The following is a 16,435-nucleotide window of genomic DNA, read 5'->3' as shown; positions in this document are numbered from 1 at the left end:
GGAGGGGGCGGGAGTGAGCATAATGGAACTCTGCAACAGACACTGGGATTAGTTTGGAAGATATGGGGACACCTTGCATTCTGTCTGCTTTGCCCAGATGGAACCTAAAATGCATTATTTGGTTCGTTTGTTGCCTATCTAGCCTGTTCTGTTCCTGGGACTACGGAATAGCACTTGGCACCCCATTCATCTTCCCAATGTCACTAGGAAGGAGGTTGCTCTTGTTCCCGTTTTGCAGATTAGGGGCTGGCACTAGAGAGCTAGAGGCTGGCTCATGGCCCAACCAGAAGAGTGGTCTCTGGGGTTGCTCAAAGTTTATGCTGTGTGTCTGCTGCTCACCCATCCCATTCCAGAGGCAGCTGCCCTTCCACATTGGATTCTGCTTGGGCTAAGGCAGCCTTACCATTAGTTCAAATCAATGTCTGTCAGGCTGCAGATTCTGGATGGCATTAAAGCTGTTAGAGAGAGAGGCAGGCAGGTGTAACCTCTGGAAGGCACAACCCACCAGGGAATGGTCCTCTGCAAGCTTCAGAGCTGGCAGTGATAAGGGGATGGTGGTGCCGGCACTGATGGAGAAAGCCGCTGGCTCTCATCTTTTCTGTGGCAAGAGGTGGTGACTATGGCCCCTATGGTTGAAGGGTGTGAAAGGAGGCCAAGCCAGACCCTGAGAACAGGTCCTGCCAAGGAGGACACAGTGACTCAGGAAGAGAAGAACTGCCTGGGGGATGAGCTGTTTGTTCTTCAGCTATGACAGGAATGCACACTGGCAGGGCACAATGCTTGGTGTCTACTGGTTTGACAGGCTACTCCAGTCCCTGCAGGGGGCACTCCTAGGGTGCCTCTCAGGTGTCTTGGCCTCCAAGCAGAGGTGGCCCCATCATGAGGCCAGGCGAGGTGGTGATCTGGGGTGTCATTAAGGGCTAGAAGACAAGGCAGAGCTGATCCCGCAGGTTCCCCAGTGAAATTAATGGGAGCCATGGATGAGAACTTCATGACAGCTTGACTTGAGGTTCACGAGAGGGGATGCCATTTAGATTTTAGGCCTCAGTACCAAAATGTCCTGGGCTGGCGCTGGAGGCTCATGATGCTGGTCAAATGAGCCAGCTGTTGCACTCCTGGTGATGATTGGGAAGAATGTATAAGGAACTAGGCTGTGTAACGACTTTGTAGTCAAGGGAATTGGGTGGCAGGGGGAGAACTGAAGAGGAAATTGAAAGAGGAAGCTGCCAGATGGGAACAGAACACTTGGGTGGGGCGTCTCAGTTGGAAACCCCCCTCCCCCACTACAAGGGACTTGCAGAACTGAAGACTGCAACAAAGCCATGTCCTTGATGAGACGAAGGCAGTGGAATTAGAGTGAGGAGCAGCTGTGCTGGGATGAGTCTCCATGAATGATTAGCAAGTAACTTCCTGCTATATCTGTGTTGGTTGGTGTTAGACAAAGAAGTTTGGGAAGCAACTGCAGTTTCCAGGACCAGCAAGAGCAGGGGGAAGTTACAACAGCAGCTGTTCCAGGCCTAAAGATCAGGCCCAGGCCGAGAGGCTGCTCTAGCAAGGAAGGGACTAAAGCCTGGGAAAGAAGAGCGGCCTGCCAGGCTGGAAGGGGGAGGTGAGACTTTGGTGCACACCTTGCAACTGGCCGCTTCCATTCCCTATGAATCATGAGCGAGAGGAGCGCCTGCACACCCAGGTCCTGAGCGCAGTTACTTCTGGGTTATGCTGCATATCATGGGGTGGGCTGGAAGCAATGAAAGACAGGCTTGTGCTGCGTCCCATCTGCACACACACACAGACCCTCCAAGTGTCCCTATGCCTTAGGGTGTCCCTATTTTCATTAGAGAAATGTTGGGGGGTATGGAGTATCCAACCTGCAAGCCGTCTGAAGGCAAACCTGTATAAGGAATGTTTTTTTAAAAAATGTTTAATGTTTTATTGTGTTTTTATATATGTTGGAAGCTGCCCAGAGTGACTGGGGCAACCTTAATAATAATAATAATAATAATAATAATTGTCAGGGGTTTAGGAGCAGAGGCAAGGGCAAGGGAGGAAACAGAGAGCGAAGGGGAGGAGGCAGAAGAAAAGATGAGTGATGACGACGACCCGAGATCTCCGAGTCTTTCCAGTGAATCAGAGGATTCACAGAAAGGAGCACCAGTGGCCAGGGCAAGGGGGGAGTCTAGGGGGGCACCCCAGGAAGATAGAGCCAGAGGGGACTCAGAGGAGAGCAGTTGGAAATCGGGACCAGCGTCACCGCCAGAGAGCAGGGAAGAGGAAAGGAGCCAGGGGGCAAGCGCTGGCAGCTCACAACAGGAGGGAGGGCACGAGTCAGGAGTGGCCACACCTCCATCGGGGAGCGAAGAAACGGTTAAGCGGAAAATGGAAGGTTGGGCGCGCGCGCCAAGTTCAAATGCAGAGGAAGGTGGCGCAGTAAGCAGCCCGGAAAGGGAGCCAGGTCCTAAAGCCCGGCGCAAGGAGACAGGAGGGTCCGGGGGGTCAGCGTCAGAAGAATCCCGGAAGGAAGAGACCCCGGGGGGTAGAGGGACCCAGAGGAGGACAGTCAGGCAGAAAAGGTGGAGCCGGGCTAGGATATTAAGTTGGTGCACACGGGGCGGAGACTCAGACGGAGCTTCGCCGATCTAGCTACTAGACGTAGAGTTGCGCGCAGCAGCGTGAGAATGGAAACTGTAACTCAATAAAGACTTTTACTTAATGATCGCTGGCTAGCGTGATCCTCTGTGAGCTAGGATCTTCAAGCAGCTCTGACAGTAAGCTCCGTCTGCGAATTGTGGGCATCTACAGCCTCGAGGAGGGGAGAGAAGCAGGTGCCTACTAGCGAGCTCACGAACGGCAGACGACATGACGGCTGAGCAGCAGATAGAGGAACTCAGAAAAGCAGTGTCACAACTGAATGCCGAGGCTCTCGCATCCAGGAAGAGAGAGGAGGAGGCAGCTGCCGCCTGCAGGGATCTCCAGGTCAGGTTAGACGTGCTGACAAAGCAGACACCCAGGCAGGAGGGAATTGGGTTGGCGAGACGAACAGGCGGTCTGGTCTCTCACTTCGATGGGAACCTGCAACAGTATCCCAACTTTAGAGCAGACGTACTGTGCGCACTGCAACTGCTGAATAAAGACTTTAGAGATGAGCAAGAGAAAGTGGGATTCATCATGTCCCATTTGCATGGGGATGCTAAAGCATGGCTGCGCAATTTATGGAGAGATAAGGATCCGGCGCTCCAAGATGCGGATGCCTTTATTAAAGCGATGGATGGGTGTTTTTTATCAAGCATTGACGTGGATCTTGCCCGGAAGGAGGTGCATGGACTAAGGCAAGGGAGGGCCAGCGTGAGGCAGTACCATGCCCGCTTTTTCGCTTTGGTCAGTGCCCTGGAATGGGACAGAGATTCGGCCCCTGTAAGAGACCTCTTTTGGGAGGGGCTGCACAGCTCGATTAAAGATGAGATCGCGAGGGGGGAGAGACCCCGGACCACCCAGGAGGTCGTTCAGAGGGCACTGGCAGTGGGGGTGCGGCTGGAAGAACGTCCGTGGAGCAGGGACGAAGGGCGTGGAGGGCGCGAACCAGCCAGGGGCTCCTCCTTCCTTCCCAGAGAAGCAGCGCGTGCGCAATCCACGCCTCCGCCAGGAGGAGGAGCGGAACCTATGGAGGTTGGAGGTGCAAGGGCTCAGTCAGCAACCAGAGCCCTAGCACCGGCAGCAGTGAAAGCGAAGCCTCCTAGAGGGAACAGGAAGTGTTACGTCTGTGAGGAGCCAGGGCATATGGCGAAAGAGTGTCCCCAGAGGCTCCACAAGCTCACTGCAGCCTCAGCAATGGTGACTGCAGCAACGCAGCAAGGAGGACCACAGCAGGGAAACGACGCAGTCTGGCTGGAGGAAGAGGCCCTGGGGCCCAGCCAGACGTGTTAGTGACGCAGTCCCCAGAGATTTTACAGCCCGTGAACCCCCTCCCGCCCAAACCAGTAGTGAGGCTCACCGCATCTCTCCAGCTGCCCAATGGAATCACCATGGACGTGCCAATCACAGTTGACTCGGGCAGCAATGCGGACTTTATAGGGCAGGACTTTGTCGACAAACACGCTATACAGTTGCTGCCGGCCTCACTGCCCCTGCAGGTTGTCACGGTGGATGGCAGGGAGTTGCTAGGGGGGCAAGTGGTGAAGCAGACGCCACCGATGGCGATGCGACTTGGGAATCACAAAGAAATCATCAGCTTCAATGTCACTCAACTATCGGATACGCCCATTGTATTGGGAATGAGTTGGCTGGACAAGCACAGCCCAACGCTGGCTTGGTACCAGAGGCAGCTGATCTTCGGCTCTTCCTTTTGTGCTGAACACTGCATCGTGCCCCGGCGGGAAGGAGAGGAAGAGGAGTCACAGCTGCTGCTAGGCACGCTGCAAGCGATTCCCCACAAGTACGCAGAATTTTTGGAAGTTTTCTGCGAGAAGGAGGCGGACAGGCTACCCCCTCACAGACCATATGACTGCAAAATTGACCTGCTGCCGGGGGCGGCGCTGCCTAAAGGGAAACTGTATTCCATGTCAGAGGACGAACTGCAGGAACTCAAAGAGTTCATAGATCATAATTTGGAGCGCGGTTTCATCCGAGAGTCCAAGGCAGCGGGGGGCAGTCCTGTATTCTTTGTTAAAAAGCGAGACACGCCCCAAAAAAGACTGGTAGTGGACTATCGCATTTTAAACAATGGGACCAAGCCATCGGACTTCCCCATGCCCCGAATCGACGACCTCCTGGCGAAGGTGCGGAAGGGAAAAGTGTTCACCAAGTTAGACCTGCGAGGGGCGTACAACCTCATTCGCATGCGGGAGGGAGATGAGTGGAAGACGGCCATGTTCACGCCACTGGGTACCTACGAATATAGAGTTATGCCTTTTGGATTGCAAAATGGCTCCCACGTTTTTCAAGCTTTCATGCATCACGTGTTGGCGGGACTTCTCTACAAGACGTGCGTCTGTTTCTTAGATGACATCCTGATCTTTTCGGAATCGCAACAGGAGCATGACAGACACGTCAAGGAAGTGCTGAGCAGGCTAAAGCAACATAGGCTCTACGCCAAGCTGGAGAAGTGCCAATTTGACGTGACGGAGGTGGATTTTCTGGGCTACAAGTTGTCTGACAAGGGGCTCGCCATGGACAGCGCCAAGGTTCGAGCGGTATTGGATTGGAAGAGTCCACGCAACCGGAAAGAGGTCCAACGGTTTGTCGGCTTTGCGAACTTCTATCGCAAGTTTATCAAGGGCTTCGCTATGCAGACAGCGGCCATCACAGACACGCTTAGCTCCAAGAAAAAGAAGTTCGTTTGGACAGAGCAGGCGGAGCAGTCCTTTCAGGCACTCAAGCGTCTCTTCGCGTCGGAAGAGCAGCTGCTTCACGTCAACCCCAGCAGGCCGATGAGGGTGGAGACAGACGCCTCGGACAGAGCCGTGGGGGCGGTCCTGCTGCAAAAGGACCCGCAGGGGGTGTGGCGACCGGGAGCGTTTTACTCCAGGAAGCTCAGCAAGTCCGAGCAGAACTACACCATCTGGGACAGGGAGTTGCTGGCCATTCATGCAGCGTTCAAAGCGTGGAGGCACTTCCTGATCGGCGCCAAGCACACGGTGCAGGTTTGCACGGACCACAAGAATCTGGAGCACTGGCGCACGGCACAGTTCCTAAACCAGAGGCAGATACGTTGGGCTGAGTTCTTTGCGAACTTCGACTTCCGCATAGAGTATGTCCCGGGGGACACCAACATCATGGCGGACGCTCTCTCCCGTAAGCCGCAGTATCTGGAGGACGCAACGCCAGCAGCCGCCATGCACATCTTCGCACCAACAGTGTGGGCGTGCGCCGCGGCAACCGTGGACCTGGAGGCGGTGCGACGAGCGTTGCAGGATGACTCCTTCGCGCAAGCAAAGATGGCAGAGGTGCAAAGGGGCAAGGCAGCGGCCGACGGTTTCCAGCTACGAGATGGTTTGCTCATCCGTAAAGGGGCCATCTACGTGCCGGGAGACGACCTTCGCGCCAAGGTGCTGCAGCAGCTGCACGACGCGCCCACTGCCGGGCACTTCGGCAAGGAGAAGACGGTGGAATTAGTAGCCAGGGATTTCTGGTGGCCTGGAATGAGAGGGGAGGTCGCAGACTACGTGGCGAGGTGTGACACCTGCCAGAGGGCCAAGCCAGTGCACAGACCGCCGGCCGGACTGTTGGAACCGCTGCAAACTCCGGTCGAACCTTGGGAAAGGGTGGCCCTGGACTTTGTCACGGATCTGCCCAGCTCGAGGGGCAAGACGGCAGTGCTGGTGGTGGTGGACCTGTTTTCCAAGATGGCACATTTCATTCCGTGTGCTAAGGTGGCCACGGCGGAGCAAACCACCAAACTGTTCATAGACCACGTGTTCAAGGTTCACGGTCTGCCACGGTCTATTCTGTCCGACCGGGGGCGGCAGTTCATCTCGAATTTCTGGCAGAAGCTGATGGGCTTCCTGAACGTCAAGATCAACCTGGCGTCGGCGAGACACCCGCAGACCAACGGGCAAGCGGAGCGGGTCAATGCCATCATGCAGCAGTACCTGAGATGTTATGCAAATCAACAGCCTGCGACGTGGGTGGATTACCTGCCGCTTGCCGAGTTCGCCTACAACAACACGAAACACGTCTCCACGGGGGTCACGCCGTTCTTCGCCAACAACGGGAGGCACCCCAGAACCTTCCCGGGACTGGAAAGAATGGGGGAGGGGGAGCCGCAGACAGCAGATGCGTTCGCGTCGGAGCTGCAGGAAGTCCACGATCAGCTGAGGCGCCACCTGGAGCTGGCCAAGCACGCATACAAGGTACAAGCGGACAAACACAGAAGGGTTGGCGAAGAGCTCCACGTGGGAGACTGGGTCTGGTTAGCAGCCCACGCAGTGCCGGCCAGGTCGTTGGCCAAGAAGAAACTAGGGCATAAACAACTGGGGCCCTACCAAGTCGAAGAGCAGGTCAACCCGGTAGCTTTCAGACTGGCACTTCCGGAGGGTTCCAGAATGCATCCGGTATTCCACAGATCGGTGCTCACTCCCTACAAGGCACCGCACAGGTTCCAGGAACCCGGAACGGCGCCGAGTCCGGTCAGAGACAGAACAGGGCACGCGGGAGTGGCACAGAAGGAGCGCATCAACGAAGTCACGGAGATTTTGGACTCCAGATGGGGGGAAGAGGGGGTAGAATACTTTCTCGCCAAGGAGGGCACCCCGGCCAGTGCGAACAGCTGGGTGCCGGGCTACGCCTTGGACGAACCTCTGCTCAAAGACGAGTTTCATGCCCTCTTCCCACATAGACCTACGCCAGCAGACTTTTTCGACGACTGGCTTTTCACGCCCACGCTTTCGGCCAGCACGTTCCGGGGGTTCGACTCGGACGAGGACCCGACACGAGACGTCCGTTCCCCGGAGGGGTCACCCTCGGGATCTGCATCAGAACCCTCGTATTGGTGGGACGATAGGCCAGAGGAGCAGTTCCGCAGAAAGTGGCTGGAATGCTCAGGACGAGCAACGCCGCCAGGAGGAAGTGAGGGAGAGACGGACATGGACATTTTCGGGGACGACCCTGGTTTCGAGCACGGCGGCACAGAGATGGAAGCGGAGGTGACCGTCGTCGACGAGAGCAGGGGGGAAGACCCGGGAGACTTCAGATGGAGACCCGCCACGGGAAGCGAACGATATCCGACGTTCGTCCCTTTGCAACAGCAGCACCCAGCTCCAGCACCGGAAGGAGGGGAGGGGGGAATGGGGGGCTTCGAGGGGGGGATGGATGTCAGGGGTTTAGGAGCAGAGGCAAGGGCAAGGGAGGAAACAGAGAGCGAAGGGGAGGAGGCAGAAGAAAAGATGAGTGATGACGACGACCCGAGATCTCCGAGTCTTTCCAGTGAATCAGAGGATTCACAGAAAGGAGCACCAGTGGCCAGGGCAAGGGGGGAGTCTAGGGGGGCACCCCAGGAAGATAGAGCCAGAGGGGACTCAGAGGAGAGCAGTTGGAAATCGGGACCAGCGTCACCGCCAGAGAGCAGGGAAGAGGAAAGGAGCCAGGGGGCAAGCGCTGGCAGCTCACCACAGGAGGGAGGGCACGAGTCAGGAGTGGCCACACCTCCATCGGGGAGCGAAGAAACGGTTAAGCGGAAAGTGGAAGGTTGGGCGCGCGCGCCAAGTTCAAATGCAGAGGAAGGTGGCGCAGTAAGCAGCCCGGAAAGGGAGCCAGGTCCTAAAGCCCGGCGCAAGGAGACAGGAGGGTCCGGGGGGTCAGCGTCAGAAGAATCCCGGAAGGAAGAGACCCCGGGGGGTAGAGGGACCCAGAGGAGGACAGTCAGGCGGAAAAGGTGGAGCCGGGCTAGGATATTAAGTTGGTGCACACGGGACGGAGACTCAGACGGAGCTTCGCCGATCTAGCTACTAGACGTAGAGTTGCGCGCAGCAGCGTGAGAATGGAAACTGTAACTCAATAAAGACTTTTACTTAATGATCGCTGGCTAGCGTGATCCTCTGTGAGCTAGGATCTTCAAGCAGCTCTGATAATAATAATAATAATAATAATAATAATAATAATAATAATAATAATAATTTATTATTTGTACCCCGCCCATCTGGCTGGGTTTTCCCAGCCACTCTGGGCGGCTTCCAACAAAGATGAAAAATACACTAAAATGTCACATATTTAAAACTTCCCTGAACAGGGCTGCCTTCAGATGTCTTCTGAATGTCAGGTAGTTGTTTATCACTTTGACACCTGATGGGAGGGCGTTCCACAGGGCGGGCGCCACTACCAAGAAGGCCCTCTGCCTGGTTCCCTGTAACTTGGCCTCTCGCAGTGAGGGAACCGCCAGAAGGCCCTCGGTGCTGGACCTAGAAAGATGTGTGTGGTATAAATAGTAAAAATATCATGATGGAATGGGACGTCCCTATTTTCGCCAGAGAAATGTTGGAGGGTGTGCACTGGGTGGGTTGGAAGTAATTTCCAGGCTTGTGCTGCGTCCCATCTGCACACACACCCATCCCGCATGCCCCCCCATTCACCCCCCACTCCCTTTGGCAACCATTCCCCTTTAAAAGAAGATACACAGTCGCTTCAGGGAGGTAGCCGTGTTGGTCTGACGCAGTAGAAATATATATAATTTTTTTTTAAAAAAAAAATGTCCAGTAGCACCTTAGAGACCAACTAAGTTTGTTCTTGGTGTGCATGCACACTTCTTCAGATACCAGATATTTCGTGCATGCACACGAAAGCTCACACCAAGAACAAACTTAGTTGGTCCCTAAGGTACTTCTGGACAATTTATTTATTTATTTTATATATTTCTACACAGTCGCTGGTGTAATTTCAAGCCGCTGCCAGGCCACTCCTTCCTAGCAGGACCCTGGCTGTAGGTGTTTAGGATTGCAGCTGTGGCAGCCCAGGGCTTGGTAGTTTCAGTTGACAAGGATAACAGCTGCAAGAGATGGATGGATGGTTGGGTCTAAGATTGTGGTGGTGGTTGCTGCCAGTTTTATGTTTACAGGTTTCCAGTGCAGCAGGCTAGGGCTGCAGGAAGCTGAAAATGGGAGTCCCTCACGTTTTATCTTTTTGCACTGTGACTGTTCTCAAAAACGGAGTGTCTCTGTTTGTTTGTTTGTTTGTTTGTTTGTTTGATTGATTGATTGCTTTTTATGAAGTCAGCACTGAGATGGGAGCCCTGGCTTCAGTGGGAAGAAGATTTAAGTAATCAAATGAGGGAAACAGATGTTGGGGAAGGTGTGGTGTGGTGTCAAGTGGGGCGTCTTGCTGCAGCTGCTCAGATCCAAGGTAGCCTTACCATGAGTCCCTGGGCAGTAGATTCAGGTTATACCTGAAGACAAGCAGAGTGAGAGGTAGCCAGCTGTGATCCATGAGATGCAGTCAGTTGGTAAGTTCTCTCACAGAAGGAACAGGAAAGGAAGTTTCAGGAGGGCTTGTGCCAGAGGATTTCCCAGCGAATTTCAAGTGGGGGTGGGGGGTTCACTTTTGTCAAAACTGGCCCACCAATTTGGCTGTATTCGAGATTTCATTGGGAGGGGCAAAGTTCCAAGGTATGTTTAGTTATAACTGAGGCTAAGGGTGTGTGGCACAGTGAATTTTAAGAGCATTGGTTGTGGTTACTTCTGTTTATCTCTTAACTATAACAATATCATCAAGACAAAACAAGCAGGCACCACATTTTAAAAGCAAATGCTTACCAAACACACAGGACTATTTAATTGTGTATAACAGTAGTCACTCAGAGTGCACAACCTGCAAACTGGTCAAAGACATCAGTGCTCCAGAAGATCAATTGCATGTGTCTAAAACACTGGAGAAGTGAAAAGTCCCCTTTCTGAAGCAGCCTGCCTATTGAGCAAAATATGTACAAGTGAGAAGGCGCAGCTGGCATGGGGGGGGGGGTTGCTTCTCTAGCCCCATAGCCAGCCTTATCAGGGTGGATAACATCAACTTTCCCAACATGAGAGGTCACCCTTATTCCCATTTTACAGTTTGAGGAACTGAGATAGAAAGGGGGCCACTTGCCCAAGCAGGGATGCCAACTTGAATAAAATATTGGGGGGACCCAGGTATGTCCTGCCCCACATAGTCACATGATGTGGTGCACACGCAACATTTGAATGGCACTTTTGAAAAATTTGATAAATAATTTTTTAAAAAAAACATTTGAATGGCACTGCCTATCAATTTGGGGAGGGTTGGCTCCCTCAAATATTATATTAGGGGGTGAAGGGACCTCGGCCCCTATGAGTTGGCTCCTATGTGCCCAAGGCTACCATACTGAACTGGGATTTGAATTCAGGAATTCCACGTCTGAGGTGCCAGCTCCTGAACTATGTTGCCTCCCATCCAAGCAGAGGCTCAACAGCTGCCCCATCCCTCTTAGTTGCCATTCCTTTTCCAGACTTGGGGATGGGTTCCCACTTTTTAAAAGAATGACTTTGTTTCTGCAGCTTTTTAACAGTAGCCTAAAATTCAAAAATGGGACGCGGGTGGCGCTGTGAGTTAAACCACAGAGCCTAGGGCTTGCCAATCAGAATGTTGGCGGTTCGAATCCCCGCGACGGGGTGAGCTCCCGTTGCTCGGTCCCTGCTCCTGCCAACCTAGCAGTTCGAAAGCACGCCAAAGTGCAAGTAGATAAATAGGTACCACTCCGGTGGGAAGGTAAACGGCATTTTTGTGCGCTGCTCTGGTTCACCAGAAGCAGCTTAGTCATGCTGGCCACATGACCTGGAAAAACTGTCTGCAGACAAACGCCGGCTCCCTCAGCCAGTAAAGTGAGATGAGCGCCGCAACCCCAGAGTCGGGCACGATTGGACCTAATGGTCAGGGGTCCCTTTACCTTTACCTTTACCTTTACCTTTACCTTTACCTTTAAAACTCAAAAGTATAGCAGCTTGATGTTTTTGCTGGTGGAGAAAAGCTTCTCCTGATAATTTTTTGTATGCCAGGCTGCTATGAAGGCCCCCCACATTATGTCTTCAACAGCTGCATATTGGGAAGAATTTCACATGCTAAATTTGTCTCTTGTGTAACCATTAAAGGCAGAGGTGCTCTGACAGGGGGGGAAAGATAGCAACTCAACTCCCTAATACATTATTTCTGCTCTCAGAGCTGGAGATAGAACTGTTGAAGATCAAGATACAGAACCTTTATCTTCTTTGCAGTGGACCACCTGGCAGCAAAGGAGAGCTTGAAGTCTGTAATCACAACAAACATTGAGCAGTTATTGTGAGCTGCAGCTGGCCTGCTCTGCTCTGAGCACACCTGGTTTTAGTACCTGGGCAGCTGTCCCAACTCCAGGAAAAGGCTCTAGGTTAAAGGCTGCTCTGCACAATGCGATGGGACGTAATGACGTTGCAGCATGGCACGTGCACACTGGGCACCCACAGTCTGGGGCCCAAGTCAGCGCTGCCGGGAGAGAGAGAGTTTTGGTATGCGGGGGCACTCAGTCATGGGAGCCCCCACCTGCAAGCGAAAGTGGAGCAGGCCAGGTTTACCAGCTGAGTCTGAACCAGCTCTCTGGTTTCTGTTGCTTGCTGTGTCTGTCATAGTTTATGGTGAATAGGGCAGCCACTTCTGCATTATCAAAAAGATACCACAGATAGAGGAGAAAAGAGAGCGCAGATGTGAATAAAATATGAATATGCTAATATTTATGTATAGATACAAATGTAAAAATAATTACTATCAGAACATAAGAGTAGCAGTGTGGGATAAGACCAAAGGTCCATCTAGTCCAGCCCTCTGTTCTCACAGAACTGCCATCCCACAATGCATCCCTCCCTGCTGGAGAAGACTGTGGCCACTGCAGCCAGGTAACCTCCGTGCCTGCTAAGGCTGCCGCCCCCCATGTGCTCTCTGTTGCATGGGTCTTTATCTCTAAAATAGCCCTTCAAAAAGAGGATGCCTTCCAATTAAGGACTGTTCTCTATAAAGCAGAACATATCGTCACTTCAGTAGTGAAATCAAATGAACACTATTCATTCTTGTGGGAGAAAAACAGGGTCTAGTAGTTTAGAGCAAAGGGAGGGGTTTGGGACCAGAACTTGTGGGTTTGTTCCATAGTTAAGACAGATACTAGGAGTTTGTTAGGCTGTGCCAATGTGAGAGTAATTGTGCATGCAGTGTTTGTAAGAGAGAGAAACTTTGGGCTATTTATAGTGTGGGTGTGACAGATGACATGGCCTTTGTGTTTTGCGTGCTGGGTGTGGAAATTCTGGATTGTGGGTGACTCTTTGGGGGCTGTTCTCCTTGGCCAGTGGTTAAGCCTATTCAATCATGTCAGATGAGTTTAGCAAGTGCTCACCCAACTAATAAGATGCTAGACTGAAGCAAACCTTCCCCAGCACAAACTGCTCAAGCAGGAATGTCCTGCAGCTACTGACCAATAGCCCTTCCTGTTCTGTATCCTGATCAGCAAGGAGGAAAAGGACCACCCCCTAACCTTGTGACCTGATCTGTAGCTGCTGCCTTATGTGGATTATAACACAAGGATTCTGTTGGGTAAGCAAAAGGAGTTCCTTTTGAACACACCAAGCTGAAGGTGGCAGGAAGAGAGGTATAAATTAAGAGTTGCAACCAAAGGTGGTTTAAAGTGACTTTTTGGAAGATGCGGCAGGTCCTGCCGGGGGGGGTGGGGTGGGGTCGGTTCTTATCTCTCTAGTGAGTCTACCTCTCTTTTCACACATGTTTATATTGACTTTAACAACTTGGCTTAATCCCAAGGTTTTGGTGGGATTTCAGTTGACCTGCAGTTTGATGCGAAGAAATTAATGTCCTTCTCTAGCCTGTCTTAGTTCAGTGTAAGGATGTCCCCTAGGATTATTGGTATATGAAAATATTAGTTATTGCTTGTGGTTTAGCTATGTGACTTTACAGAGGAAAAAAAGCATAAGTTGAGGTTCAGTGACACAACAAGCCAGACTCTGTCTTGTTCATTTGTGGCATGGCGGAAATCGGAATAACTTTTGAGCAGCATTTTGAGCACATCAAACCATTAAACTATCATTAATGTGATGAGAGAACCAGGTCAGTACTGCATATGCAAAGCATTTTGAATTCTCAAAGTATTTGATCAGTGTGAAATTAATGGTAAGTCACAGAGCTCAGCATGGAAGAGCATAAAGCCCTTGTTGGATCAAACCAGAGGTCCATCTAGTAATCCTTTTTCTAACATGTCCAGCCCAATCCCTTTAGGAAGTCCATAAACAGGACACGAGGGAGGCATCTCTCTCTCATTGTTTGTCACCCAGCAACCTGGAGGTGCACTGCCTTAAGCGTTGGGTATTCTGTATTTAGTAGAGGTTGATATGCCCAACTGCCATAAATGTATTCCATGTTTCTGTCAGATCTGTGCATTATTTAATAAATTGCAAGTGGTTATGTTTCTGGTTCTGCACCTTGAATATATGCCTGTGGTTCTCAAACTGTTTTCTCTTGGCCACACTTTCAGGATAAAAATTTGCTTGCATTACACCATTTTTTATTGATAAGGGAAATACATTGGGAAACTCCTGGCAGGGCTTGATTTATAACATAGAACACAACTACCGTACTTTGTTATATGATCATGGGACATCTAGAAAGTATAAACCAACGCAGCTACGTCAGAACATGAATCATTCACATAATAAGGTAAAGGTATATAATAAGGTAAAGGTAAAGGTATAAAGGAGCCTCTTACTTAAGCAGTGCTTTTTTCTGGAGGTACTCTGCTTTTGCTGGGTAAATATATTCGGTCTAATTTGAGACAAACAAACTCTCATCTCCTCATGAACACAAATAAGCCCTTTTCTTTTCTGATCTTTCATATTTGTCAGAGTTGAAAATTCCTGTTTGCAACAGTATGTCATGGTGAACTGTAGAAGAACAGACAAAGCCCTCTCTTCAAACGGTGATTCTGGGTCACAACTAGGATTGTCCTCAGTATCACTTGATGCTTTTGCTCTCATTTTGAAAAAAATATAAATCCATATTCTAAAAAATATGTATTTTGATACTATGTGTTCAATGTTTTAATTTGTTGGAAGCTGCCCAGAATGGTTGAGACAACTCAGTCAGATGGGTGACAGAGAAACAAACAAACAAACAAACAAACAAACAAACAAACAATTTGTCCTTGAATCTTCCTGCCACACTTGTCATCCTCTCCTACCACACCAGTGTGACGTGCCACATCCTTTGAGAACCACTGATATAGATTTTGATGCTTTATTGGAATATACAGTGGAGTACATTCAGTGAGGTGTCTTTGCATTGACTCTCCTGACAATAGCACAGTTTGTGACTTTTATATTTTGTTGCACATATTGTTGATGCATCAGTGAAATATGCAGCTTTAGATATTTGTGTGTGTGGTTTGTTAGTAAGACTCTGCTGATGGTTGAGTCAATGTGTGCGTTTTTTTAATGTTACCATGTGTCTGTCAGAAGGCATGTGCCTGCCTATGCTCGTGAACATGTGTCAGTGTTTGTATTGGGGGGTGAGGATAATATCCCTAGACACACCAGGACTGACTATCCCCAACATGTGCTCACTCCCATAGCCAATGTGACTTGAGAGGAGTAGTGATTATAATCTCGACTCCAGCAGCAATTGGAATGGCAAGAAGAGTTAATTGGCATTGAAATGTTATTTATTGAGCAGCATAACACCCCCCTCTCTTTTCTGGAGCCTTTCTGTGAGATAGCTATTTTGGAGCTGTTGCCATGACAATGGGCAGGCATGCAACAATTATGGCGACTCCAAATTGCTGTTCTATTTAGGGGTGACATTTGGGAGGGGGCTCTACAGCCAGGTAACGTCTGCTAAAACAGAGAAATAAAAAAAAACCACCCCCCTGTGTTTTGACTCCAGGATCCCCTTCTTAAGGTGGTCGGCCTTGAGCTTAGGCATAAAAAGCAGGAGTCTTGGCTCCCAGTTTCCACTCAACTGCTTTCTGCTCACACATGCTGGGAAACTGTGGGTGGGAGTGGGAGTTCCCTTCACCTCCTGCTTTTCTCAAGGGGCAATTGAATCTGCAGCCTCTGCACTGGCCGCAAATCCAGGGTTTCCCAACCTCCCTTCTCATATGTCAACTGCTTTGTGTGTGCAGGAATGGGGGGGGGGTGTAAGACATAAAGTGTCTATTTCATGGAGAAGCTACAGCCTCATCTGTATTGCAGAAATAAATGAAGAATTCCATTTGTTCAGAGAGAATTCTCTCCCTTTGCTCACAGAAACATGCTTATCCTCCCATAGTCCAGCCCCAAGTGGGAGGGGTGTCTCTGTACTTCTGGGCCACTCTTCCACAAATCCAGGCTGCATACCCTCCCTTTTAAAGCTTTTGAGCATCTCGACTCCCATAACATCACTATGGTGATGATGGTACCCATCCTCTTCCTTGCAGCAGCCATAGCAACCTAGCATCTCAGCCCCTCCGCTCATCCCCATGGCAACCACATCCAAGGCCTGCTCTGCTTCATCAATAATTTCCTAGCTGTGTTGCTGTTGTTGTCAGTTGTTTGAGGATGGGGAACAAGGTGGGAGGGCAGTTGCAGTTCAGCCAGTTCAGCCACAGAAAAGAAGGAAAGATATAGTCTGTCTGTATTACATGCAAATGGGGTGCAAGGGGTGTGTGAAGACAGAGGGGATTGCAGTAGTTTGAGGGTTAACTCTGCCCAGTGTTTATATATTTGCATAAGATGGAGAGAGCATTGCTTGTACATGAACATTTTATCTTTGCAGGTTATTTTACAGTTTTTGTTTTTGAAATTTGTGTGTTGGATGTGTGTTATGGCACACTTGCACGTTCCAGGATTTATTTATAGCCTTGTAAGACTGGATAGATGGGGCAATGCTCAAAAGGGGCTCACAACAGGAAAATATGTTTTTCAACAACCCAATCCTATCTATG

The 16,435-nt window shown here is 50.7% G+C and overlaps 1 protein-coding gene across 11 annotated transcripts in view; it reads left to right on the top strand.

Moving 5' to 3' along the window:
- Positions 1 to 16,435, top strand: part of IQSEC2 (IQ motif and Sec7 domain ArfGEF 2) — a 161,837-nt gene that overhangs the window by 102,165 nt on the left and 43,237 nt on the right. The window contains exon 1 of one of the 11 annotated variants that reach the window (XM_083482424.1): positions 1,377 to 1,402. The exons of 9 other annotated variants lie outside the window; for them this stretch is intronic. In XM_083482424.1, coding sequence (XP_083338550.1) covers positions 1,392 to 1,402 — 11 coding nt within the window. In that variant the 5' untranslated portion in view covers positions 1,377 to 1,391. Of the gene's footprint in view, positions 1 to 1,376; positions 1,403 to 1,646; positions 1,691 to 16,435 lie in introns of those variants that run through there. One more of the 11 variants, XM_083482423.1, reaches the window with a different exon arrangement.

The sequence above is a fragment of the Podarcis liolepis genome (genome assembly GCF_965112155.1).
Source record: "Podarcis liolepis genome assembly, chromosome: 17".
In the NCBI taxonomy this organism is placed as follows: domain Eukaryota; kingdom Metazoa; phylum Chordata; class Lepidosauria; order Squamata; family Lacertidae; genus Podarcis; species Podarcis liolepis.
Note: the sequence above shows the minus strand (reverse complement) of the source record. Positions and strands in the feature narration are given on the sequence as shown.